General features: G+C 43.1%; 1 protein-coding gene across 7 annotated transcripts in view; it reads right to left on the reverse strand.

Annotated features, from left to right (window-relative positions):
- The window catches only part of bcas3 (BCAS3 microtubule associated cell migration factor), a 423,910-nt gene that overhangs the window by 219,139 nt on the left and 177,689 nt on the right, over positions 1-27,082 (reverse strand). For 6 of the 7 annotated variants that reach the window (XR_010000122.1, XR_010000121.1, XR_010000123.1 and 3 more), the window contains exons 17-20: positions 24,227-24,271; positions 14,534-14,658; positions 13,421-13,586; positions 11,363-11,463 (exon numbers count right to left, since the gene is read on the reverse strand). Coding sequence is in view for 4 of the 7 variants with exons in the window: in XM_062959513.1 (XP_062815583.1) it covers positions 11,363-11,463; positions 13,421-13,586; positions 14,534-14,658; positions 24,227-24,271 (437 nt within the window). In the remaining 3 variants the exon portion in view is untranslated. The remainder of the gene's footprint in view (positions 1-11,362; positions 11,464-13,420; positions 13,587-14,533; positions 14,659-24,226; positions 24,272-27,082) is intronic. The other variant, XM_062959515.1, reaches the window with a different exon arrangement.

The following is a 27,082-nucleotide window of genomic DNA, read 5'->3' on the forward strand; positions in this document are numbered from 1 at the left end:
AAGAATCTGGAAAAGAATTCGAAAAGAGTGGCTAACTAAAATATTGGACATTTTGACAGAAAAAATAAGAGAAGGGAAAAATGAGACTGGTTGGACCAAAGCTATAAAATTCCCGAGAAAAAGAAAAATGGACCTTACGATAGATCTGTCTTGTATATGGAAGTTCACATAGTGGTCTGTGACTCATGATTTGATCAAGGCAACACCGGATGGCTCCCAGCCAAAGGCATGAGCCGCCTTCCCCGCTGAAATGCTTTGGCACCGATCGGGCGGGGAGGTGATGATGCAAAGGGTTCTGTCTGCAGTGCTTGGATTTTGAAGAGCTCACTCAAACATGTGTCACTTAATATCGCAGCCAGAAAATGACAACCCAGCCGGACCTGTTAGCAGGAGCACATCAACAGAGGCTGGATCTGGCAGAGACAGACACAATGGAGATCTGGCCTTGCAGTTATATCAGGAGATGTCATCTCTCTCCCTCCAAAAAAATGATCTTTTCAGCCTGGAAAACAAAGTTTGCGAGGGTCTGCAGATCAGGGCACTGGGCAATAATGCCTACAAAACTTGCCCAGTTCCAAGTTGTACAGTCTGTTCAGCCATCCAGTCTTCTGTGTGCCCATTTTCATCCAGTCTCAGCCTCTGATTGAGGTTACGGGTTTTAGCCTGCCACTTTTGGACTCTCACTTGCTGAGATGTTCCCGAGAGTATCTCTGTAGATCTTGATTTAAGTCATTGGCTTGCTGGCTGATAGGAGCCCCTGGCGATGTAGTGAGCTGCTGAACTTGCTGACCAAAAGATCGGCGGTTCAAATCCAGGGAGTGGGGTGAGCTCCTGCTGTGAGCCCCAGCTTCTGCCAACCTAGCAGTTCGAAAACATGCCAATGTGAGTAGATCAATAGGAAGGTAACGGCGCTCCATGCAGTCATGCCATTGGCCACATGATCTTGGAAGGTGTCTATGGACAACGCCGGCTCTTCATCTTAGAAATGGAGATGAGCAGAAACCCCCAAACACACAACAACAATGTAGATGTCATTTCTGGGCACCGTGATCTGTTGTGCTTCCGTAAACTTTAAATTTGGAGGCTAAAAAAAGGTAGGTTTTAGAGGTTACAATCAGTCATTACCCCCAAAAATATGGCTCCCTCGCAGATATGAGAGTGTTGTAAAGGATCCATGCCTATTTTTAACAGCGTTTGAGAGGAGTGCAGAAACAAACGTAGTACAAAAAGGGCACCGACAGCTTCTGTCAAAAGCTCGGCCCAAATCTCGCGGCAAGGAATGAATCCAGCGAGGAGGAGGAGGGCCGGCTGTGAAATCGCCCTGATGGGCCCATCTTTAAAGCGTTACGGAAGAGGCAACTCTTTCTATAATTCACCGACTTCAAAAGTATGTTTGACATCATTGTCGGGAAAATTATGTTAACCATGGATTACGGTTACAATCAAAGTCTGTAGTGAGAAGTCGAGAGGCTTAGTAGTAAATTTTCAAAGCCGGGCGCCCGGGCTGAGCCGTTTGACTCCCATTAGCGTCAGGAGGGCTCGCAGGGCTCAGTCCGCTTTGAAAACTGACCCCAAACTCCCTCCAACTCCTTTTAAGAAGTTCCAGATGACCAGGCAAGACCGGCAGAAAGAACCATTCCGGCATGGTATTCTTCTTTGGAGGCATCTGAAAGTTATTTGAATTCTCCTGCTCTCAAAACTACTTCCAGTGTTGGAGTTGATGATGATGTTGTTGTTGTATTGTCAAAGGCTTTCATGGCCGGCATCACAGGCTTGTTGTGTGTTTTCCGGGCTGTCTGGCCATGTCCCAGAAGCATTCTCTCCTGACGTTTCGCCCACATCCGTGGCAGGCATCCTCAGAGGTGTGAGACATGACTGAAAGGCTCACAGCAATCTATTGTTGTTGTTGTTGATGATGTTGTTGTTGTATTGTCAAAGGCTTTCATGGCCGGGACCACAGGGTTGTTGTGTGTTTTCCGGGCTGTCTCGCCATGTCCCAGAAGCATTCTCTCCTGATGTTTCGCCCACATCTATGGCAGGCATCCTCAGAGGTTGGGAGGTCTGTTGGGGTTTATATCCCTGTGGAATAATGTCCAGGTTGGGAGAAAGAACTCTAATAATAATAATAATAATAATAATAATAATAATAATAATAATAGGGTGGTTGTGTGTTTTCCGGGCTGTCTGGCCATGTCCCAGAAGCATTCTCTCCTGACGTTTCGCCCACATCTGTGGCAGGCATCCTCAGAGGTGTGAGATATGACTGAAAGGCTCACAGCAATCTGTTGTTGTTGTTGTTGTTGTTGTATTTATATCCCGCCCTTCTCACCCCAAAGGGGACTCAGAGCAGCTTGCAAATTAAACTTACATACCATATTATATTATTGGCATAGCACAATACTGGCAATAAATTACCATATTTTACTATATCTATATATTGTAATATTATTAATAATAATAGCATTCAATAGCCTTCCCAGCCTCACCTCCTGGCCTGGGGGGATCCTTTGTTCAGAGTCGTTAGCTGCCCCTGATTGATTCCTGTCTGGAATTCTTCTGTAATCAGAGTGCTGCTCCTTATTATATTGTATTACATTATTTATTTATTTATTTATTCAGAGTCGTTAGCTGCCCCTGATTGATTCCTGTCTGGAATTCTTCTGTTTTCAGAACAATGCTCCTTATTTACTGTTACCAGTATTTTAAAAAACTCCAAAATCAGAACAGTAAATAAGGAAGCAGAAGAATTCCAATCAGAGGCAGCTAATGACTCTGAACAAAGGATTTTCCCCAGGCCAGGAGGTGAAGCTGGGAAAGTCTGGCATGTTCAACTCTATCCAGCTTCTGGGTAACAAGATGCAACAAGAGGGTCTCGGAGCCCCGAGAGAGCTGTTGCCTGCCCAACCCCACGGAGCCCTGTTTCTCCTCATTTCACTTGGAAACGGGATTATTATTTGCACTTCCTTCCACCACTTAACCTCCCTGTCTTCAGGAAAAGGCCAACACCAGCCAGGTCCCAAAGGGATAGAAACATACACACACACACAACCTTTACCTTGACGTTTCCCTATGGAATGCAGACACGGACGTTTCCACTTACAGACGTTTCCACTTACAGACGCCTTTCACTTTTGACTTCACCAAATGGATTCTAAAGAACCTTTTTGTACAGTTCGTTATGCTGAGTATGCTTTCTGTTGTCAAAGTCTTTCATGGCTGGAATCACCGGGTTGTTGTGACTCTTCCGGGCTGTCTGGCCATGTTCCAGAAGCATTCTCTCCTGACGTTTCGCCCACAACTATGGCAGGCAACCTCAGAGGTTGAGGGGTCTGTTTCCAACATCGTTGTGGGAGAAACGTCAGGAGAGAATGCTTCTGGAACATGGCCAGACAGTCCGGAAAACACACAACAACCCTGTATGGTATACCTCACAACCTCTGAGGGTGCCTGCCATAGATGTGGGAGAAACGTCAGGAGAGAAAGCTTCTGGAACATGGCCAGACAGTCCGGAAAACACACAACAACCCTGTATGATATACCTCACAACCTCTGAGGGTGCCTGCCATAGATGTGGGAGAAACATCAGGAGAGAATGCTTCTGGAACATGGCCAGACAGTCCGGAAAACACACAACAACCCTGTATGGTATACCTCACAACCTCTAAGGATGCCTGCCATAGATGTGGGAGAAACGTCAGGAGAGAAAGCTTCTGGAACATGGCCAGACAGTCCGGAAAACACACAACAACCCTGTATGATATACCTCACAACCTCTGAGGGTGCCTGCCATAGATGTGGGAGAAACATCAGGAGAGAATGCTTCTGGAACATGGCCAGACAGGCCGGAAAACACACAACAACCCTGTATGATATACCTCACAACCTCTGAGGGTGCCTGCCATAGATGTGGGAGAAACGTCAGGAGGGAATGCTTCTGGAACATGGCCAGACAGGCCGGAAAACACACAACAACCCTATATGATATACCTCACAACCTCTGAGGGTGCCTGCCATAGATGTGGGAGAAACATCAGGAGAGAATGCTTCTGGAACATGGCCAGACAGGCCGGAAAACACACAACAACCCTGTATGATATACCTCACAACCTCTGAGGGTGCCTGCCATAGATGTGGGAGAAACGTCAGGAGAGAATGCTTCTGGAACATGGCCAGACAGGCCGGAAAACACACAACAACCCTATATGATATACCTCACAACCTCTGAGGATGCCTGCCATAGATGTGAGCAAAATTTCCCTAACCCTAAAATCAAGACAGCAAATAAAGAATAACACTCAGAAAATGGGAATTCCAGACAGGAAACAATCAGGGCCAGCTAACACCTCCCAACAAAAGATTCCCCCAGGCAAGCTTTGAAGCTGCAAGACTATTCAGTGCTGAACAAAGTGGCCAATTGAAACTTTCACACAGACAAGAGTTCTTTCTCCCACCCTGGATATTATTCCACCGATATATAAACCTCACTTGCCTAGTTTCCAAAAGACAACTTCTGAGGATGCCTGCCACAGATGTGGGCAAAACGTCAGGAGAGAACGCTTCTGGAACATGGCCATACAGCCCGGAAAACACACAACAACCCTATATGATATACCTCACAACCTCTGAGCATGCCTGCCATAGATGTGGGCGAAACGTCAGGAGAGAATGCTTCTGGAACATGGCCATCGTGAAGATCTGCCAGGTGAGCTTACCAGAAAACACGACAAGGAAGCCCAGAGGGAGCGAAGTGGAGGGGAGTCGTTTGTTTGTTTGTTTTAACAAAATCCATATTGATATCATTACATTTCCTAGGGAGGAGGGCAGCTGTAATTAATGGATTTCTCTCCTTCCCTTAATGCACTCATTTGTCAATTCCAAAAAACACACACAACGGCCAATCAATTTTGATGTATTTAGTAAGCAATTTGTCAAAGAATGCTGCAGAGCAGTTAATATATTAATTCTTGGTAGAGTTTCTGGAGGACTTCTCCATAAATTTTATATACATATGTGCGTAAATAATATCTTCGGGCCGAGAAGAGGATACCAGTAAACGGAAAGTGCCCTCTCACTATGGTAGGATTCTGGGAAACAAATTTAACAAAAAAGGGAAATAAAATAAATATATGCTCTATTTTAAAAGATTGCCATCCTCCCATGGATGTGGGAGGTCAATTAATTCTGGGCCCAATCTAAGGTTCTAGTTTTCTCCTTTATTTTCCTGTCTGGTCCCTTGCAAACTTTTAATAACCTTTCAATGAGATTTTGATAGAGATATCATAATATATGGATTCTAATTTGGCTCCTTCTATTTATTTGTTTGTTTGTTTATATGTGGCCAGCATTAATAATAATAAATTTTATAATAATAATAATAATAATAATAATAATAATAATAATAATAATAATAATAATAACTCCTCAAAGCACAGCAGACAAAAAACCATTACAAGAAAACCACACTACAAACTAGAGCTGACAGCCGTTACAACAAATTGCTGGAGGCTTAATGACTGATGTTGGAGAAGGCCGTGGTACCCGTGTTCTGTTGGCAAGCTTTTAATAAATAGTTTTAATAAAGATCTTGGAAATGTTAGTGCTTTAATCTCAGTGCTCTGGATTCCCAGTAGCCATGTTGGCTGTACTATAGAAATACAATTTTTCCAAACTTTAGATAGGTCTTTGGTTTGGTTAGCTCCAGCTCCTGCCAACCTAGCAGTTCGAAAACATTCCAATGTGAGTAGATCAATAGGTACCGCTGTCAGCTCTAGTTTGTAGTGTGGTTTTCTTGTACTGGTTTTTTTGTCTGCTGTGCTTTGAGGAGTTATTATTATTATTATTTTATTATGACGCAGCAAACAAGATAAGATATGTTGGATTTCGTATCACAAAATCACAAGTCGAACACTTCTCAAGTGTTATTATTATTATTAGCCCCAGCTCCTGCCAACCTAGCAGTTCGAAAACATTCCAATGTGAGATCAATAGGTACTGCTGTCAGCTCTAGTTTGTAGTGTGGTTTTCTTGTACTGATTTTTTTGTCTGCTGTGCTTTGAGGAGTTATTATTATTATTATTATTATTATTATAAAATTTATTATTATTATTATTATTATTATTATTTTATTATGACACAGCAAACAAGATAGATATGCTGGATTTCGTATCACAAAATCACAAGTCGAACACTTCTCAAGTGTTATTATTATTATTAGCCCCAGCTCCTGCCAACCTAGCAGTTCATAAACCTGCCAAGGTGAGTAGATCAATAGGTACTGCTGTCAGCTCTAGTTTGTAGTGTGGTTTTCTTGTACTGGTTTTTTTGTCTGCTGTGCTTTGAGGAGTTGTTGTTGTTATTATTATTATTATTATTATTATTATTATTATTATAAAATTTATTATTATTATTATTATTATTATTTTATTATGACACAGCAAACAATGCTGGATTTCGTATCACAAAATCACAAGTCGAACACTTCTCAAGTGTTATTATTATTATTAGCCCCAGCTCCTGCCAACCTAGCAGTTCGAAAACATCCAAATGTGAGTAGATCAATAGGTACCGCTCTGGCGGGAAGGTAACAGCGTTCCATGCCGTCATACCAGAGGCCACATGACCTTGGAGGAGTCTATGGACAACGTCGGCTCTTTGGCTTAGAAATGGAGATGGGCACCAAACCCCAGAGTCGGACATGACTGGACATAACATTAGGGGAAATCTTTACCTTTTTATAATCTTTAAATGTCCAGGTAAGTTACAAGCTGACAAGCCGAGTGTTCTGCCTTCATTGATCCGTCCACCCCACAAGTAACAACCCATGTAGGTCAGCCCCATTGCAACCCCATCCCCCACTTGGGACATGGCTTTTGGACACTTGGTCCAGCTAGACAACGGACAACGCTTCCCTTGTTCCGCCTTTTAACTCCCTTCCACACACACCCCGGCTTGTCTTTTTTCTAAAGAAAATAAAGCCTCTTTCTTACAACCCTCGGAATTCACACTCTATTAAATTCAGTGGGATTTAGGGTGAAAAAATTTAAAAAAATCACCCTAAAATTACTTTTCTTCCTCTGGACGGTGGGAGACAAAAGATGAAAGGCCAAGAAGAGGCAGCTGTATATTTACCAAGCCTTTTCTCCCAAAGTCTACCCTTCGAGGGGACCATCAGACGGCCCATTGTCACTCCTGTCGTCTGATGGAGGGAGATCTTCTGTTCGCAAAGCACACAGAGTATTCCTTCAATGACCCTGGCGGGGCAAAGGTCACTTATTATAAATGGATAATGAGACCTAATGCAATGTTCTGGGCCCGGACAAAGAAAAGGCTTATCCGCAGCCCCTTGCGGCTCCACCCCACCACCACGCTCTTAATGGAGCCAAACAATCGGCAGAAATGCTATCCAGAGGCCCGAGACAGAGAGAAAACGGCTGCCTTCGGAGCCCTGATAGACAGATACAAATCGCGACCCTGAAATGGCGCCAGAATCCCTTTTACGGCTCCGCACGGCAGACAGCCGCGGCCATTCACCCCCCAACTTCCCATTTAGCCATTTGCTGGCAATTAAACGCACTGACGGAAGCGATAGCGCATCAAAACGCCGGCCGCCACGACTAATGTGAGACCATTACATGGCTGCGGCAGGTAAGCAGAGCGCTTGGGTTCGAACAGATCCTTCCCTGAGGGAGCAGGAGGGGGTAGCAGCATTTTCTTGGGCATTTCACGAGGGTTGAATGAAAAGTAATGCCTCCGCCTTCGTAACTCCTCAAGTTACTGGCTTGCTCAGTAGACTCTCCTCTACAGTGAGTTCCCTTTGGAGGAAAGCCTTAGCATTGAACGGTTGTGTTGTTAAAGGCCCGGGCTGTGGCTCAGGTGGGAGAGCAAGCCACCTGCAATTAACTGCAATGAATCACTCTGACCAGGAGGTCATGAGTTCGAGGCCCGCTCGGAGCCTATGTTTGTTTGTCTTTGTTTTATGTTAAAAGGCATTGAATGTTTGCCTATATGTGTAATGTGATCTGCCCTGACTCCCCTTTGGGGTGAGAAGGGCAGAATATAAATGCTGTAAATAAAATAAATAACTAAATAAAGTGCCAAGTATGGAACCCTGTGCAGACGGGGAAGCCTTAGCATTGGACGGTTGTGTTGTTAAAGTGCCAAGTATGGAATCCTGCGCAGACAGTCGGTCAGTGCGACTTAAGCAACGTGTAGTCACTGAATTCTTGACAGCCAAAGTTGTCATGCCAAAGGATAATCTATCTCTTCCCGATAATGAAATAAGATCTGTGGGGACATCATTATGTTTCTGATGAATTATAACTAATTTAACTAATTTACGACACCATAAAGACTTCCAGCAACGTGCGGAAAGGAACGAGGAAGTACTTCATCAAGGACTCGGTGTCACAAGTGGATGATGAAGCAGCCAGAATCGAGCAGACCCTCATGAAGCCGGAAGCTGGAAAATTTTAAATTGCCTCTGTATCTGTCTATATATGTTGTATGTCTAATAATGGCATTGAATGTTTGCCATGTAGATGTGCACTGTGATCCGCCCTGAGTTATTTAAATACTGTAAATAAATAAATACAGTAGAGTCTCACTTATCCAAGCCTCGCTTATCTGAGCCTCTGGATTATCCAACGCATTTTTGTAGTCAATGTTTTCAATATATCGTGATATTTTGGTGCTAAATTCGTAAATACAGTAATTACTACGTAGCATTGCTGTGTATTGAACTGCTTTTTCTGTCAAATTTGTTGTCTAACATGATGTTTTGGTGCTTAATTTGTAAAATCATAACCTAATTTGATGTTTAATAGACTTATCCTTAATCTCTCCTTATTATCTAACATATTCGCTTATCCAACGTTCTGCCGGCCTGTTTATGTTGGATAAGTGAGACTCTACTGTATATATATAACTTTTCCAAGACAACAGCCATTTTTGATAATCTAAGATTGTGTTTTTTTTTCTCCAGCTTTTTTATGGCTATTGTTTTCCTTCTCCTCTTTAATAGTGGAATTAATTTACCAGCCCGGCCCTCTTCCCCATAGCAACGCATGCCAGATACCACGAACGACGTCTGCCAAGGCAAGACAACACACCACGGGAGGCCTGCCATCCACCATGCCGATTGGATTAAGCGCTTCCACTTTGCTCCCTGGGATCTCGAGATATTAAATTAGAGTCTCCACTTTTTCGGTTTTCACGCACAAATTAGCGTCTGGGGGAGTCCAAGGAAGCCGGCACATCTCAAGCCAAGAAGTCTCAAGAGACTTCTAAAAAAAAACATGTGCGTGGAGACACACATAGGAAAGACAAGACTTTTGAAAGTGATCTCACTGGCACAGATGTGGGCGGAACGTCAGGAGAGAATGCTTCTGGAACATGGACAGACAGCCCAGAAAATACTCAACAACTCAACAACTTGTACCCTCGGTTTGCTTCTGACATGAGAAATAAATAAATCGAGAGGACGTCTAAGGACAACAAAACTCTTTGTCATGGAAGATGGAGCAACAACACACACACACATGAGTCGAGCACAAGCTCCAGATGTCGAAAATGGAAAAGATGGGGAAAGCCTTTACCTCTGTTTATGTATTGCCTGTCCTTGTTAATTGTATAACGGCATTGATTATATTTGCTCTGTAATCTGCCTGAGTCTCCTCAGGGAGACAGAGCGGAATATAAATAAAGTATATTATTATTATTATCATTATTATTATTATTATTTGAAACACAACAAGATGAGTCCACAGCAGACACTCTGATGGCTGTTTTATTGGCTCACACGTCGGACACTTCCCAAGTGTCTAGGACTGTGTGATGTATTATTATTATTATTATTATTATTATTATTATTATTATTATTATTATTATTATTATTTTCAAACAAGATAGATATGCTGGATTTCATATCACAAAATCACAAGTCGAACACTTCCCAAGTGTCTAGGACTGTGTGATGATGATGATGATGATGATGATGATTATTATTATTATTATTATTTTATTATGACACAGCAAACAAGATAGATATGCTGGATTTCATATCACAAAATCACAAGTCGAACACTTCCCAAGTGTCTAGGACTGTGTGATGTTTTTTATTATTATTATTATTATTATTATTATTATTATTATTATTATTACAGTAGAGTCTCACTTATCCAACATAAACGGGCCGGCAGAATGTTGGATAAGTGAATATGTTGGATAATAAGGAGGCATTAAGGAAAAGTCTATTAAATATCAAATTAGGTTATGATTTTACAAATGAAGCATCAAAACGTCATGTTAGACAACAAATTTGGCAGAAAAAGTAGCTCAATACGCAGTAATGCTATGTAGTAATTACTATATTTATGAATTTAGCACCAAAATATCACGATATATTGAAAACATTGACTACAAAAATGTGTTGGATAAACCAGAACGTTGGATAAGCGAGTGTTGGATAAGTGAGACTCTACTGTATTATTATTTTATGATGACACAGCAAACAAGATAGACATGCTGGATTTCGTATCACAAGATCACAAGTCGAACACTTTCCAAGTGTCTAGGACTGTGTGGTGTATTTTCGGATGATGCACACAGATCCCAGCAGGGTGGCCTTTTGCAGTTGGCAGATCGTAATTTTGTCAATGTCTATTGTTTCCAAATGCTGGCTGAGATCTTTTGGCATGGCACCCAATGTGCCGCACAATCATTATTATTATTATTATTATTATTATTATTATTATTATTATTATTATTATTATTATTATTTGAAACACAACACAATGAGTCCACAGCAGACAGTCTGCTGGCTGTTGTTTTGGATCACACGTCGGACACTTCCCAAGTGTCTAGGACTGTGTGATGTATCTGAAATAATGCGTGCAGATCCCAGTAAGGTGGCCTTCTGCAGCTGGCCATTTTGTTGCCAATTGTGTTTAAGTGCAGGCCATGGCTTTTAGGCTCTGCACCCAGTGTGCCGACCACCACTGGGACCCCCTTGACTTGGCTTGTGCCAGAATCTTTGTGGTTCGATCTTTAAATCCTCATATCGTGTCAGTTCTTCCAGTTGTTTCTCCTTAATCCTGCTCTCACCTGGGATATGATTATCATCATCATCATCATCATTATTCATCATATAAAAGCCCCAAATCCACACAGCAATCAGTCTCCTGTTTGACAGATTTTGCATCTGTAGAGCCCAACAGTGCATTATGGAAGGGAATGAAGGCACGAACCACGGGTCAGACACACACACCCAACCCATGTATCGTCAACACCAAAGCCTCGAGCCACAACCACTTCTCTTGTGAGTTCCATACTGAGCCTTGTGAAGGGAAAACGGCAAGCGACTTACGGCCAAGGAGGAGGTACTGGTAACACTGCATGGCGTCTGCGGCCAGGAGGAGCGGGTGGTTCAAGTTAAAGGGCGGCTGCAGTTCATTCCACTGGGGAGTCCTGCGGAAGCAACGCAAGAGGATTAATATTTCAGCTGGATGAAGAATCAGCATCTGTGTCATCGCATCCCAATTATTTATGCAAGAGAGTGCCGTGTTTATAATTATTTAAAGTCACTGGCGACAAGGAACACGGAGAAGGGGAACGAGTGGCCAGAACTTGAGGGGGAAAAAATCACACCCCGCCGTGGCCATACATTCCCCTCCGCATCACAATCGGCAAAGTTACAAGATATTGATCCGGCCAGATTTCGCAATCCCATTAGAAGTTTGGAAGACGGTCCGTTGTCATTTTAATCAGGGCCGGCCTCTCGTCAGTCACTTGAAAAATCACGTATTGATCCGCCGAGGCCAGGAATGAACCAGCGCTGAAGAAGATTGGAGCCTGTCCCTCCGTCAACCAAATTCAATCAGAAATATTTCAAAATGTCAAATGCACGGGCAATTTCCCCCTTCAGCAATGCCTGTTTGGTTGTATTCTCTGTTTAAGACCTCTCTCTTTTTAACATGCATGGGATGATGGGTCTCGGCACTCATGGTATGTTACCACTGGGCAAATAGGCCGGATCGGGCTCCGGGGACCTTTCCGAGGGGCCGACCTGTCTGCCGCCTGACTCTGCCTTTCCTCCAATGAGTATGTTTATTGGTATATGTCATTTTATCTGTTTTTGATTTGTTTTCTACTGTTGAGTTTCTTAATGTGGGATTTGTGTATTGATAGTGTTTAAATGCAATTTGTGCCATGCTTGTATTGCAACTGATTGCATCATCCAGAATGTACCATAGTGTGGAAAGAGTTAATTGCCAAGAAGCTACGATGTCCTTTACGTGTGGCTGGAACTAGGGAGTATCCAGACACAAGTGTTTGTGCATAACAATTGCGTCAGTTCAGTTGAGTTCTGTCTGCCTAGAGTTCGAGTCAAGTTCTGTTGAAGAACAGAGCAGTCCTGTGTTCATCTGTTGTCTGCAAGTCTGTTTGTGTTGATTACTGCTGCATACAGTAAAATGTTGTAAATAGTTTTACCAACATCTCTGAGTGTCTCTTCGTTCTGCGCTCCACTGCTTCCATCCAACTACTGCTGTGCTGCAAATACTCTGACAGAGTTTTAAATTGTTTGTTACCTGGCCCTGGCCCCGTGTAAGCCGCCCCGAGTCCCCTCGGAGAGATGGGGTGGGGTATAAAAATATTATTATTATTATTATTATTATTATTATTATTATTATTATTATATTATGACACAGCAAACAACATAGATATGCTGGATTTCATATCACAAAATCACAAGTTGAACACCTCCCAAGTTGATTTTTCGATCTTGGCCTTGATTGCCTTTGTTCTGATGGCTTGCTCCTGGGCTGCAAGGATCAGGCCTTCTGTCTCCTTCTTCAGGGTCCCATTCGTGAGCCATAGCCAGGTCTTCTCCTTATCAGCTTTTCCTTCAATTTTGTCAAGGAACTTTCCATGCAATGTTTTGTTGTGCCAGCTGTCAGCTCTAGTTTGTAGTGCGGTTTTCTTGTACTGATTCTTTGTCTGCTGTGTTTTGAGGAGTTTCTGATTTCAATCAAGGCAGGTTCTTCCCTTTGCTTTCCATCTTCTGCCAGGGCATGTTCTTCTTCTTTGACTGCTTGTTTTACTTGTAAGAGTCCTCTGCCCCCTGATCTTCTAGGCAGATATAGCCGGTCAACATCACTACTACTACTACTACTATTATTATTATTATTATTATTATTATTATTATTGTTATTGTTATTATTATTACAACATAGACAGTAATCCCAATCCATGTTTTGTGTTACATTTTTTAAAAAAACTTATTGTAAATTGTGTGAACTCTTTTTTGGGGGAAACATCTGGGCTACATAATTGTGAAGACCCTCATCAGTCCAGGAGTCTTCTCTCCAGGGTTTCACGAAACTCAAAAACATTTTAAATCATTTTGGGAGACGGTGTGGGCTACCTGACTAGTGTCCAGCTGGCCCTGGGGCAGGTGGCCATCTCCAGCGGGGTGTCGTCGCTGATCTTTGGGGCGGTGCTGAGGGGCCGGGGCTCCAGGACGTGCTCCACCAAAGTCCCGTAGCAACTCACAATGTACAAGGACTCCACCACAAACTGCCGGGACTGATCTGTTCGGGGATAAGAACACGGAATGATATTTCATTGCATTTTATTCCCTCCCAGATGCTGCCTAATTGCTTCTCACCCACCATTCATCTCCAAAGGCATAAACACTTTGGTGAACGGCGCTCACCGCTTTTGCAAACAGTAGGTTCATCACCTGATATTTCGCAAAAGGAGAGGCGTATATCTAACCCACAACTCTGTGATCTCGACAGCAGGAGACTCACTTCCCTGCTATCCATCAGGCAGAGAAATCTAAACATTGGTCCTGAAATTTCTCAGGTTGTTTGAATACAAACCCTTGACTCTCCTCAACACATTTTCTTCCTGGCTGCCATTCTACACTCACTTAGCTGGGAGTGAGCTTGATTTAACTTAATGGGACTTATTTCTGGCATGTCTATAGAGTGTTCTGCGAACGATCAGTTTCTTGTTATCCTGGCCTCACCTTCCTTTCACCATCAGCAACAAAATCATAAGCTCCCTGGAACAGGTAGCATTTTTATTTTTAACTTCTAAAAGTGTGGAGATGAAAAAAATAATTTTTTGTTTGTTTAGTTCACAAGTGGACGGTTGCTGCTTTGCTTTCGGCCATCACACTATTATTTGACTAATGTCTCAAAAGCAGAATTAACTGTTTCTGGACGCATCATGGCTGGCTGGGTTGCTGCCTGCCATCGATGTGGGTGAAATGTCAGGAGAGAATGCTTCTGGAACATGGCCCAACTCACAGCAACCCAGTGATTCCAGCCATGAAAGCCTTCGACAGCACATCATGGTTAACATTTCCACTCTGGGAGAAGAACTGTGCAAAAGTTCATGGTCTGCAATTCACAGATCAAGGCAAAAGTTTCGTACGTCAGGACCAAACAACTATTGTCGTCAATACTGTAAAAACTGGATTAATGGTAATAAGTCTTGATATAAGAAGCTGTTTGCTCAAAATACAAACCTTTCTCTCTTTTAAGGCCCGGATTGCTTGCGAACCAAGACCTGGATGAGCCAAAGACGGCGGCGACACAGAATTCTCCTCCCACCGATTTGCTGGGCGAAATTTGTGGAGCTGGTTTGCTTTTGCTTTAAAGGGGGAAAAAAGAGAGAATATGAGTGAGAAAGAGCTCAAAGACTGGCTGTTATTTAATAGTCATATAAAATGAAGTCAGGTTCAGGATAAGGACAGAGAAACAGTATTCTCAGAACTACCAAGAATTCTTATTATTAATATAAATATTATTATCAAGACCCATTGATACACATCAGATGTTAATTGGGAGGCACTCCTCTCTCAGACTCAGCTTAGGGTCCAAAGAATAACTGCTGTTCTTATTATTAATATAAAAATTATTATCAAGACCCATTGATACACATTGGATGTAATTGGGAGGCACTCCTCTCTCAGACTCAGCTTAGGGTCCAAGAATAACTGCTGTTCTTATTATTAATATAAATATTATTATCAAGACCCACTGATACACATTGGATGTAATTGGGAGGCACTCCTCTCTCAGACTCAGCTGAGGGTGCCAGAATAACGGCTGTTCTTATTATTAATATAAATATTATAATCAAGACCCATTGATACACATCGGATGTAATTGGGAGGCACTCCTCTCTCAGACTCAGCTTAGGGTCCAAGAATAACTGCTGTTCTTATAAATATAAGTATTATTATCAAGACCCATTGATACACATCGGATGTAATTGGGAGACACTCCTCTCTCAGACTCAGCTGAGGGTCCAAGAATAACTTATCTTCTTAATATTAATATAATATTAATAATAATAATAATAATAATAATAATAATAATAATAATAATTATTTATTCTTGTATCTTGCCACTATCTCCCTGAAGGGACTCAGGGCAGCTTACAACAGGGATGTGCCTAGCATAACAACATAACATCACAAAAATAGTGATTTAGAACAGTAGTTAACACAATACAGCAATAAAATGTGCACATAAATAAATACCTTAAAACTCATATAAATATTATTATCAAAACCCATTGATACACATCGGATGTAATTGGGAGGCACTCCTTTCCCAGACTCAGCTTAGGGTCCCAGAATAACTATCGTTATTTATATTAATATTACTATTAACACCCATGGGCACACATCAGATGTCACGGGGAAGAAGACCTCTCTCAGACTCAGCTTAGGGTCCCAGAGTAACTATTGTTATTAATATTATTATTATTATTAACACCCATTGGTACACATCAAATGTCATGGGGAAGCAGCCCTCTGTCAGTACCTGCTTATTGTTACGGGGCCGAAACAAAAGGAAAACGAAAGCAAGCACGATGACGGTGCGGATTTCGTTTTCGTGTTGCCTCTCGTTTCCTATGAAAATGTCGTCATTCGTTTTGTGTAGACGAACGATCAAAACTAAACGATAGCACGAAGGAAACGAAGGAAAAAAATTTGTGCACATCTCTAGTGGGCACTGTTCATCACCCCTTTCACGATTTGTCATTGCTTTTCCATTCTGGCAACCAATAATTTGATCTTCTGGGGAGACGAGCAGTTTTATTTCCTACAGAACGTGTATAAAATTAAAACTGGACAACTTTGGAATGTCTTCAGCATTCTGATTGGCCAGTGTAAACAAAACCTAACCAAAAGCACTTGGCGAATGAAACCTAAAAGTTCGGCACCCTCGAAATGGGAGGATGGGGGAAAGAACAGCTTTGATCTCGGCCTGTGTCAAAGCAAATATGTCCACTATATTTCCTGATTTTGAAGACATTATGATTCCGTATTGAACACACATGTCGCTGCACGAGGATTCAAACAACTGTATTTACCTCCTTGTACAGCGGGATTTCTCTAAGAGATCTGAATGATCAAACTTCAGAGAAATGGAAACTGGGAGTTCTCAATTTTTAAACGATTTGAAAAAAACAAACAAACCAATACATCAAAATAAAGTGAACATCAAAATAAGAATAAACAACAGAAAATATTAAAGCTTCTTTTTAAAAGATAAAATACCACTAAAGGATAAAACACTTTGATCCAAAGTAGTAAAGCACACTCCGCTGATTCTTTTAAAAATTTCCAGTTTCAAAGGCTGCGGGAATGAGAAGGTTTTTGGTGAATATCGAGAGGCGGGCGGCCTATCTTTGATCGTGGTATGGCAAAGGATGGTTGTGGGTGATATATTATATCTGCTTCCCTTATCCGTGTTGCTCAACGGGAGTGTGTTAAAAGGTGTGAAGCCTCCAAACCAAACCAAACCCCCCACCACGGTCACAACAGAAGAAGGAACAAGGGGATGAGAGCAAAAGTACGACAAGCCGCCTCTGCCGCAGCCGCGAAGCAACTCACTCATGCAGCGTGAAAGTCTGCACAAATAGACTGAAAGTAATACGAAGGACCACATTTAAGAAAGCAAGTGATTCTGTGAACTGACACCTGCTCTCTTTGCGACGTGAGCTTTGGGAGCTGTGCTCTCGCTTAGCTCCTGTGCAAGCGTTTCCACAGGGATGGAGACAAAGGGTCGGACTTGAAATTGTGTACTTTTACATGCCCGACCCCTTGTTATCCATAGTGGTTGATGCTTGTATTGTTACCTCATTAGGTGTTTTTACTGTATGCTGTGTTTTAACTGCTTATTTTGTTTGATTGTTGTATCATTGGTTTTAATCTATCTATCTATATATAAAAGGGTAATGAAATTTCGGCCTAGGACAAAACAACAAAACTACACATCCCAGAAACACTAAACTTGGCAGCACAACCCCTCATCCATGCCTCTACGTTCATACAACAAAAAGAGAAGAAAAATAAAGTCCTAATTAGAGGAAGAGACATAATTGTTTTTATCCAATTGCTGCCAGTTAGAAGGCTTGGTCTCCTAGCAACCCACTCAGCCCAGAGGACAGGCAGAGTTAGGCCTCACTTAGGCCTCTTCCACACTGCCTATAAGATACAGATTATCAGATTTTAACTGGATTAGATGGCAGTGTAGACTCAAGGCCCTTCCACACAGCTATATAACCCATTTATAATCTTATATTATCTGCTTTGAACTGGATTATCTTGACTACACAATACCATATAATCCACTTCAGTGTGCAGTCGGACACAACTGGACTTAATGGCAGGAGAAAACTTTACCCTTACCCTTTAGCCTTTGTTACTCACAATGTGCACTTTGCTTATCCACTATTGCAACCTCATTGTTTTTAATTTGATGTTTTAATTCTGTGTTGTGTTTTTTCGCCTATTGTGCATATTTATTATTGGTTTTTGTTGTTGTCCTTTGATGTGTCATATTTTATCATGGCTTGTATTTTGATTTTGCTGTAAGCCGCCCCGAGTCCCCTTCGGGGGAGATGGAGGCAGGATATAAATAAACATTATTATTATTATTATTATTATTATTATTATTATTATTATTATTATTATTATTAAGCTCTGCCCACTTGGTCTCCTAGCAACCCACTCAGCCCAGAGGACAGGCAGAGTTAGGCCTCACTTAGGCCTCTTCCACACTGCCTATCAAATACAGATTATCTGATTTGAACTGGATTATATGGCAGTGTAGACACAAGGCTCTTCCACACAGCTATATAACCCATTTATAATGGACTTAATGTAAGGTAAAACCTTTACCCTTGACCTTAACTACCACCAATTCCTCAATACTTTATTTCCCATACCACCAGACTTCGCCACAGCAACGCGTGGCCGGGCACAGCTAGTATAATAATATAATGGTAATAATATGATAATATACTACAATAATAATAGAATAATAATTGAATGATATAATATATATATATATAAATGTAATGTGCATAATTCCCTATATATATAAAAGGGTAATGAAATTTCAGCCTAGGACAAAACAACAAAACTACACATCCCAGAAACACTAAACTTGGCAGCACAACCCCTCATTCATGTCTCTACGTTCATATAACAAAAAGCTCCAGCAACTCCAGAAAACGGCCAGGCTTTGAGACTGCAAGGCTATTCACTGCTATTCCACCTGGCCAACAAAGGATTCCCATAAGCCACAGCAACGCGTGGCCGGGCAAAGCTAGTATATATATATATATATAAATGTAATGTGCGTTTTTTCCCATGGAGTAAACAACAAAACCACTGGACCAAATTGCACCAAATTAGGCCACAAAAGACATAGTCATCCAATGTATGTCTTTCAATCAAAAAATGAAAAGATGAGACACTTGAAGATGTACATTTCTACTCCTTTAACACCACGGGAAAACCAGCAAGTTCACAGGCTTGCACAGCAGCCATAAGAGTGTGGGTGGATTCTTTGCATCTGCTACAGGAAACCAGGAGCCGCCAGTCAAGAGAAAGGTCACGCTGACCAAGTCGCTTCCCAAGCCCTCCGCGGCCCAAAGACTTACGATTTTTCACAACACAGATCTAAACAGTTTTAAAGGAAACGGAATAAAGTATGTTCTATTTACACCACGTCTTTAAAACAAACGTCTTCCCCGGCACACACTGAAGCCCCGGCTTCCAGTGCCAAAACATTTTCAGTTCAAGAATGATGTTTTGTAGACAGAAAAAAGGCAGACTTGTAAAACACAATTACTCTTGTGGTTAAACGTTAAGTGAAAAAAGGAGCCGGGAGTGACCGGGGATATTATCTCCGCTTTAAACATAGGGGAAGAATATCCAACCCAATCGCCGTGCAATTCGTACAGGAAAATTCTGCAAGATCTAGGAGGGCTTCCTCATATGTATGGTGTTTTAATTCCCCAGAATGTTACCAAGGGATGCTATAATGGAGAAACCAGTGCTGATACAGAAAAAATAACAGGGAAAGATGGGGACTGTGCTAGCATGATTATGGAAATGGACCAAGCTTGGCACCATTCTCAACGAGCGTTATATACGCCGATGACTTTGCAACACAAGCAAAAGACTTTGAAACAGTCGGAAACCAACTTACTAATGCCCAAAAAGATCTCTCCAGCTACTACCTGAAGCCTAACCTTGCCAAGACACAAGTATGTGCGTTCCATCTACATCAGTGATTCCCAAAGTGGGCTCTACCGCCCCCTGGTGGGCGCTTCAGTGATCCAGGGGGGCGGTGATGGCCACAGGTACATTTGGGGGCGGGGCCAGGGAGGGGCGGGGCCTCTTCCCAAGTGCTGGAGACAGGGCTGAGCATCTAAGGGGCTTGTTAGGACACAGGGGGCGGAGATAGAGTGGGCGTGGCTTCTTCCCAAGAGCCCGAGACAGGGCTGAGCATCTATATCTCTCCTGAGGCGCTTGTTGGGACACAGAGGGTGGAGCTAAGGGCAGGGGCGGGGCCTCTTCCCAAGATCCCGAGACAGGGCTGAGCCTCTATACCTCTCTTGAGAGGCCTTTTAGGACTAAAGGATGGGGCTTGGGGTGGGGGCGGGGCCTCTTCCCAAGAGCCCGAGACAGGTCTGAGCCTCTATATTTCTCCTGAGAGGCCTTTTAGGACTAAAGGATGGGGCTTGGGGTGGGGGCGGGGCCTCTTCCCAAGAGCACAAAATAGGGCTGAGCCTCTATACCTCTCCTGAGAAACTTTTTAGGACTAAAGGGTGGGGCTAGGGGTGGGGGCGGGGTCTCTTCCCAAGAGCACGAGACAGGGCTGAGCCTCTATACCTCCTCTGAGAAACTTTTTAGGACTAAAGAGCGGGGCTAGGGTGGGGGCGGGGCCTCTTCCCAAGAGCATGAGATAGGGCTGAGCCTCTATACATTTCCTGAGAGGCCGTTTAGGACTAAAGGGCGGGGCTAGGGGTGGGGGCGGGGCCTCTTCCCAAGAGCCCAAGACAGGGCTGAGCCTCTATACCTCCTCTGAGAAACTTTTTAGGACTAAAGGGTGGGGCTAGGGGTGGGGGCGGGGCCTCTTCCCAAGAGCACGAGACAGGGCTGAGCCTCTGTATGAGAAGAGGTTCAGCCTCGTCAGTCACTTGGGAAGATGGTGGGGAGATGGTGGCGGGGTATAAATAAAGTATTATTATTATTACTATTATTGTTGTTGTTGTTGTTGTTGTTGTCTTCTCTGCATGGCAGCTGCTCCCCATTTGTGCCCATCCTCATTTATTCCCTTTTTTCGGGCTTCTCCCTGAACGTTTCCCAATTGTTTGTAGCATTAAAGTTCTTGCCGAAACACACACGGCTCATTCACAACCTTGTATTCGGCGAATCAGTAATTCACTTTTTCCACGCTAAGCCCCGTTCCAAATTCTTCCTTTTTAGTGGTTTCTTTCAAGCTTAAAATCAACTGCTAAAAATAATTACAAGCCCCCGTATTATTATTCTTCTTCTCCTCGGCGCAAGCAAACCGGGCTGACAAATCTATACTTAATTTTGCTGACATTATTTTAGGTCTCATTAAGAGCGTAATGAAAACAGCATGCAGGCTTGAAAAAATAAAATCACTTCCCGCCCCCGCCTCGGATCGTACTTAAATTCTTCCCAATCGCTGCGTAAGCAACAGAGGTTCATTTTCTCCGACAACGTGCTACGATCGCGGCATCAAACGGACCGCAGGAGAGTTTTGCGAGCACATTTCCAATGATTTAAGGTCTATTACATTCCATATATTCTTCACTTTAATCTAGGGCTTTTAATCTTGGCTCGGCCGACGTCATCCCTGGTTGGCAAGGGAATGCGCTTGTTCTGACGACCGACGCGAGGCGCATCTCTCTCTACTTATAGCCCTGATGGGTATTTGACAAGCAATCCACATTCAAGCTTTTCCCTTTCTTTAATGAAATGTACCTTCCAAGGATGCTCTAATAAAAAAAAATAGTAATAGCATCAGATGGCAATTTAAGCAGGGACGGTAATGCGGAGTGCAAGCTGAAAGACTGGCTTGGCTCAACAACTCCCAAACTCATGTCATACTCAGAAGATAAAGTGCTCAAATACATGGCCACAGAAGTGCACGGCAATTAGTGTTGTGCTTTCGTAAGGAATCGCTGTTCATTTTGTGCAGTTTCGTTCGTGTGGTCTCATTTTCATACAAACGAAAATGGGCTGCCTATACGACACGAATTTTCGTCTGGCTAACAAAAAACACGAATATTTTCCTGCCGTTGGTAGCAATGGAAGGACTTCCGAGGCTCATCCCAGCCGCCCTTGGTTTTTGGGCTAGGTGGTGAAAGTCGCCACACTCCTTTGCCTCTTTTAAAAAGCAGCTAAAAAATTGGCTTTTTAGCTGCGCTTTTGAATAAATCATTCCCCAATACCAAAATTTAGATTAATACTCCTTTCTCCGCACAGGTCCCTCTTTCCATAATAATTTGGAAGTTCATCTCCCACTCCATCGGTCTAGAAACATTTGCACTTTGTCCTTGGCCCCTTTAGAACTATATTTTTGCACTCCATGCTATCCCCTCCACCAACCTGGTTGGTCCATTATTCTATTTTATTTTAATCTGATTTTAGTTGTTAACTGAGTTTTGATGGCCTATTGCACTGTTTTGCCTAAGGTAACTGTTTGTATAACTGTCGATTTTACTGTATTTTTATTGTAATATGCTTTAACTGTTCTACCTGTTTGTATTTTTGGGCTTTTGTCCCGTGTTAGCCGCCCCGAGTCCCAGCCGGGAGATGGTGGCGGGATAGAAAAATAAAGTTACTTACTTTCTTACTTACTTACACAGGGAGGAAATTTCGATCCCTTTTAGCCCACCAACTTTTAAAACATTTGGATCTTCTCCCAGACTATTATTGTAATTAATAAAATTATTATTATTAACACCCATTTCCACATATCAGATGTAATGCAGAGGCCTTCCTCTCCCAAGCTCAGCATTAGATTCCCAGAGTAGCTAGCTAGTGTCCCATATATATATATAGATAGATAGATAGATAGATATAGATAGATAGATATATACTAGCTGTGCCCGGCCACGTGTTGCTGTGGCGTAGTCCTAAGTGGGGTTTCCCTAGGTATGAAGCAGCCAGGCTTTGAAGCTGCAAGGCTATTTAATGGTATTCAAGCTGGCCAACAATGGCGTTCCCTAGCAGCCAGGCTTTGAAGCTGCGATGTTATTCAATGGTGTTCAAGTTGGCCAACAATGGAATCCCCTGGGTATGAATGCAGGCAACAGCCCAAGGAGGACAACAAGAGGCAACGGCTTGATAGTTTTCAGGGTAGAACTACGTGTGAGGGTTGCTGCCAGACGTGGTAACTCCAGGCCAGGTTCCCACCCATCTCCCAGCAAGGGGAAGTTATAGAGATCTGCAACATATGGCCACAGTATTGTGTTTTTCCATAACTGCTCTGCATGGCTAGCTGTGACAAGCCAGACCTGAAGTTTCCCAATGGAGGGTCCCTAGCAGATCAGTCAATAGACAATGGGCCCCTATCATTTCTTCTTCCTTCTTAATAGATTATTATTATTATTATTATTATTATTATTCTGAGGCATTATAATATCTGTTGCCTAGTCCAGATCAGAAGCTTGCCTGAAGAGGACCAGAGAAGGAAGAGGCCCACCTAGGCAATAGGACACTACACAATAATAAATCAAATAAAATAATAATTATTATTATTATTATTATTATTATTATTATTATTATTATTCTGGGGCATTATAATATCTGTTGCCTAGCCCAGGTCAGAAGCTTGCCCAAAGAGGACCAGAGAAGGAGAAGGCCCACCTAGGCAATTTTGACCCAAATCGGGATTTTAATGTTATTGTCTATATTGACTTTTATGACTGTTTTTAATCATGTTGAAGTTTTACTGCTCAGTTTAATGTTTTATCTGATTTGTGCTGTTGTGTCTGGGCATGGCCCCATGTAAGCCGCCCCGAGTCCCTCCGGGGAGATGGGGCGGGATATAAGAATAAAATTATTATTATTATTATTATTATAGGCAATAGGACACTACACAATAATAAATCAAATAAAATTATTATTATTATTATTATTATTGGGCATTATAATATTTTTTGCCTAGCCCAGATTAGAAGCTTGCCTGAAGAAGACCAGAGAAGGAAGAGGCCCACCTAGACAATAAGATACTACACAATAATAAATGAAATAAAATTATTATTATTTATTTATTTATTTACAGTATTTATATTCCGCCCTTCTCACCCCGAAGGGGACTCAGCGTGGATCACATGACACATATAAGGCAAACATTCAATGCCTTTTTAACATAGAACAAAGACAGAGACAAATGCAGCTCCGAGCTGGCCTCGAACTCATGACCTCTTGGTCAGAGTGATTTGTTGCAGCTGGCTGCAGCTGACTGCTCACCAGCCTGTGCCACAGCCCGGGCTAATATTAAATTTATTATTATTATTATTATTATTATTATTATTATTATTATTATTATTATTATTATTATTATGAGGCATTATAATATCTGTTGCCTAGCCCAGATCAGAAGAGGACCAGAGAAGGAGGAGGCCCACCTAGGCAATAGGACACGACACAACACGTCACATCAAGACATTATGGGCACAAGAAATGGGAAGCTCAATGCAAAATCCTCACACGGAGTTCTGCCCCCGGTCACGTATCGCTTGCACGGGAGGAAGAATGAGCTCATGCAATTGACGGAGGAGAAGATGAGGATGGAAAGCAAGCCCATGGCCATTCCCAGTGAGGACAGCAAAATCATTAGAAGGCATGCCGGGATTGAACGGGACTCACCAGGGAGCTTTTATGGAAAAACATCCTGCTCCAAACAGGTAAGGTCTTCGTGGGGAAACAGGGGGGAGAAATGCACAGAAATTAGATGGAAGAGGTCAACGTCAACAAGCAACAGCGTCAAATCAGACCATTGGAGAAAAAAAGTTAACATTATCAGTTTCCAAAAAGGAACCCAAAAAGGGCTAAAAATGTATCACAAGCAACATTGGAGGGCTTGAAAACAACAGTCTCATGCTGAACTAACTCCCTTTTTATTTGTTCCGTAAAATATCATTTTTTTCCCACCATCTTCGTTTCATCACAAGGGATTAGTTCTCATGGAGGTGGTAATCCCGGGTCTGCTTCAAAGTCCAGAGCTGGAAAAGTTACTGTCGTGCAGACACTCAGTTGTTGACATGTCGCACAAGGTTGCCATGCTTCACTGAGATTGTGTAGTGTGCACACAACATATCTCTGCATGCAGATATTGAGCAGATGTGGGACTGCCGTATGTTAGGAAAAGAAACAAATGACCGACTCTGGGGGTTGGTGCTCATCTCCATTTCTAAGCCGAAGAGCCGGCGTTGTCCGTAGACACCTCCAAGGCCATGTGGCCATAGGTATGACTGCATGGAGCGCCGTTACCTTCCTGCCAGAGCAGTACCTATTGATCTACTCACACTCTGTGGGTTGGTGCTCATCTCCATGTCTAAGCCAAGGAGCTGGCGTTGTCCATAGACATCTCCAGGTTGTGTGGCCGGCATGAGGGCATGGAGCGCCGTTACCTTCCCGCCGGAGCAGTACCTATTGATCTACTCACACTCTGTGGATTGGTGCTCATCTCCATGTCTAAGCCGAAGAGCCGGCGTTGTCCGTAGACACCTCCAGGGCCATGTGGCCATAGGCATGACTGCATGGAGCGCCGTTACCTTCCGCCGGAGCGGTACCTATTGATCTACTCACACTCTGTGGGTTGGTGCTCATCTCCATGTCTAAGCCGAAGAGCCGGCGTTGTCCGTAGACACCTCCAAGGCCATGTGGCCATAGGTATGACTGCATGGAGCGCCGTTACCTTCCTGCCAGAGCAGTACCTATTGATCTACTCACACTCTGTGGGTTGGTGCTCATCTCCATGTCTAAGCCGAAGAGCCGGCGTTGTCCGTAGACACCTCCAAGGCCATGTGGCCATAGGCATGACTGCATGGAGCGCCGTTACCTTCCGCCGGAGCAGTACCTATTGATCTACTCACACTCTGTGGGTTGGTGCTCATCTCCATGTCTAAGCCGAAGAGCCGGCGTTGTCCGTAGACACCTCCAAGGCCATGTGGCCATAGGCATGACTGCATGGAGCGCCGTTACCTTCCGCCGGAGCAGTACCTATTGTTCTACTCACACTCTGTGGGTTGGTGCTCATCTCCATGTCTAAGCCAAAGAGCTGGCATTGTCCGCAGACACCTCCAAGGTTAGGTGGCCACTGGCAGGACTGTATGGAGCGCCTTTACCTTCCCGCCGGAGCAGTACCTATTGATCTACTCACATTGGCATGTTTTCGAACTGCTAGGTTGGCAGAAGCTGAGGCTAACAGCGGGCACTCATTCCGCTCCCGGGATTTGAACTGGGGCCTTTCGGTCTGCAAGTTCAGCAGCTCAGCGCTTTAACACACTGCGCCACCAGGGGCCCCACAAAAAATTAGGCTTATTGTATAAAAATTATCAAAAGAATTGTCGGAAATGTAAATTTCAGGAAGGGTGTGAGAAAATACGAAAATACAAAGCACTGCCCAACTTTTTAATTTGTAAGGGGCCTGCAGATTGCCCAGCCGTAAAATGTTATGAAATGTGGAAAGTACAAAAGCATTCAGGCCTGGCTGATGAGTCTCAGTCAGAACGAAACCAAAGCCAAAAAAACTTTGTCTGACATCTGTTAGAACAGGGTGAATTATTATCCGCCCGCCCAGCCTCCTTTTCGGAGCGGAGGGGAGAGGGACGGAGAGCCAACTGTTTGCAAAAGATGGACTGAAACACGATCAGGAGCAGGTCTGCCACCGCGGTTCATGTCAGGCGTCCCCCCCTGAGCATGTTTTTCTGGGCTGCTTCACACATGGCGTGGCTCAATGTGCATTAATAAAGAAGGACACTGTGCCATTTTTACATCCTCGAATCGACAGCACCAGATGGCTTCGTTGGGTGACAATAACACAGCAATGTCAAGGCAGAGGAACCGCCAGAGCTGTCCAACCGCCACGGCCATCACTCTGCGCATCACACATCACACTGCCGTCTTCGCCCAAGATCCCTTTGAGGATTTATCTGAACCTTTTAAACTCAAGGGGAAATGATAGAAAATCTAGAATTAGTATGGTTAGTTTACCAACATTTGGTTGATCAGTTTGTTAGAATGATCCTCCTTGGTTCCTGTAAGGAAGTACGATTTTTTGGTTTACAGATGTTATGTTTAATTGTGTGTTTGTGTTTTAAAAGGGTAAGTATTACAGTTATTGCATCTCAGCACTCAGCATGGAGAAGTAGGCGGAGCCAACTGCCGTTTTGTTGAAGAAGTGCAGAGTTTAAAAAAAGAGAGTCAGTCTGTGCTCTGATGAGACACGGGGAAGATTGAGGGGATCAGGGAGACTCAATTGTTCATTTTGAGTCGTTTTAAAATAAGTTTGGTGGCTTATTAAATGTAGTCTGTGCCCTGGTAAGGAACAGAGAATCTGTGATTTGTGTTTTAAAAGGATAAGTATTACAGTTATGGCATCTCAGCACTCAGAGGCTGGTTGCCATGGAGAAGCAGGCGGAGTCAACTGCCGTTTTGTAGAAGAATTGCAGAGTTTAAAAAAAGAGAGTCAGTCTGTGCTCTGATGAGACACAGGGAAGA

This window comes from Anolis carolinensis, unplaced genomic scaffold, assembly GCF_035594765.1.
Source record: "Anolis carolinensis isolate JA03-04 unplaced genomic scaffold, rAnoCar3.1.pri scaffold_7, whole genome shotgun sequence".
Lineage (NCBI taxonomy): Eukaryota > Metazoa > Chordata > Lepidosauria > Squamata > Dactyloidae > Anolis > Anolis carolinensis.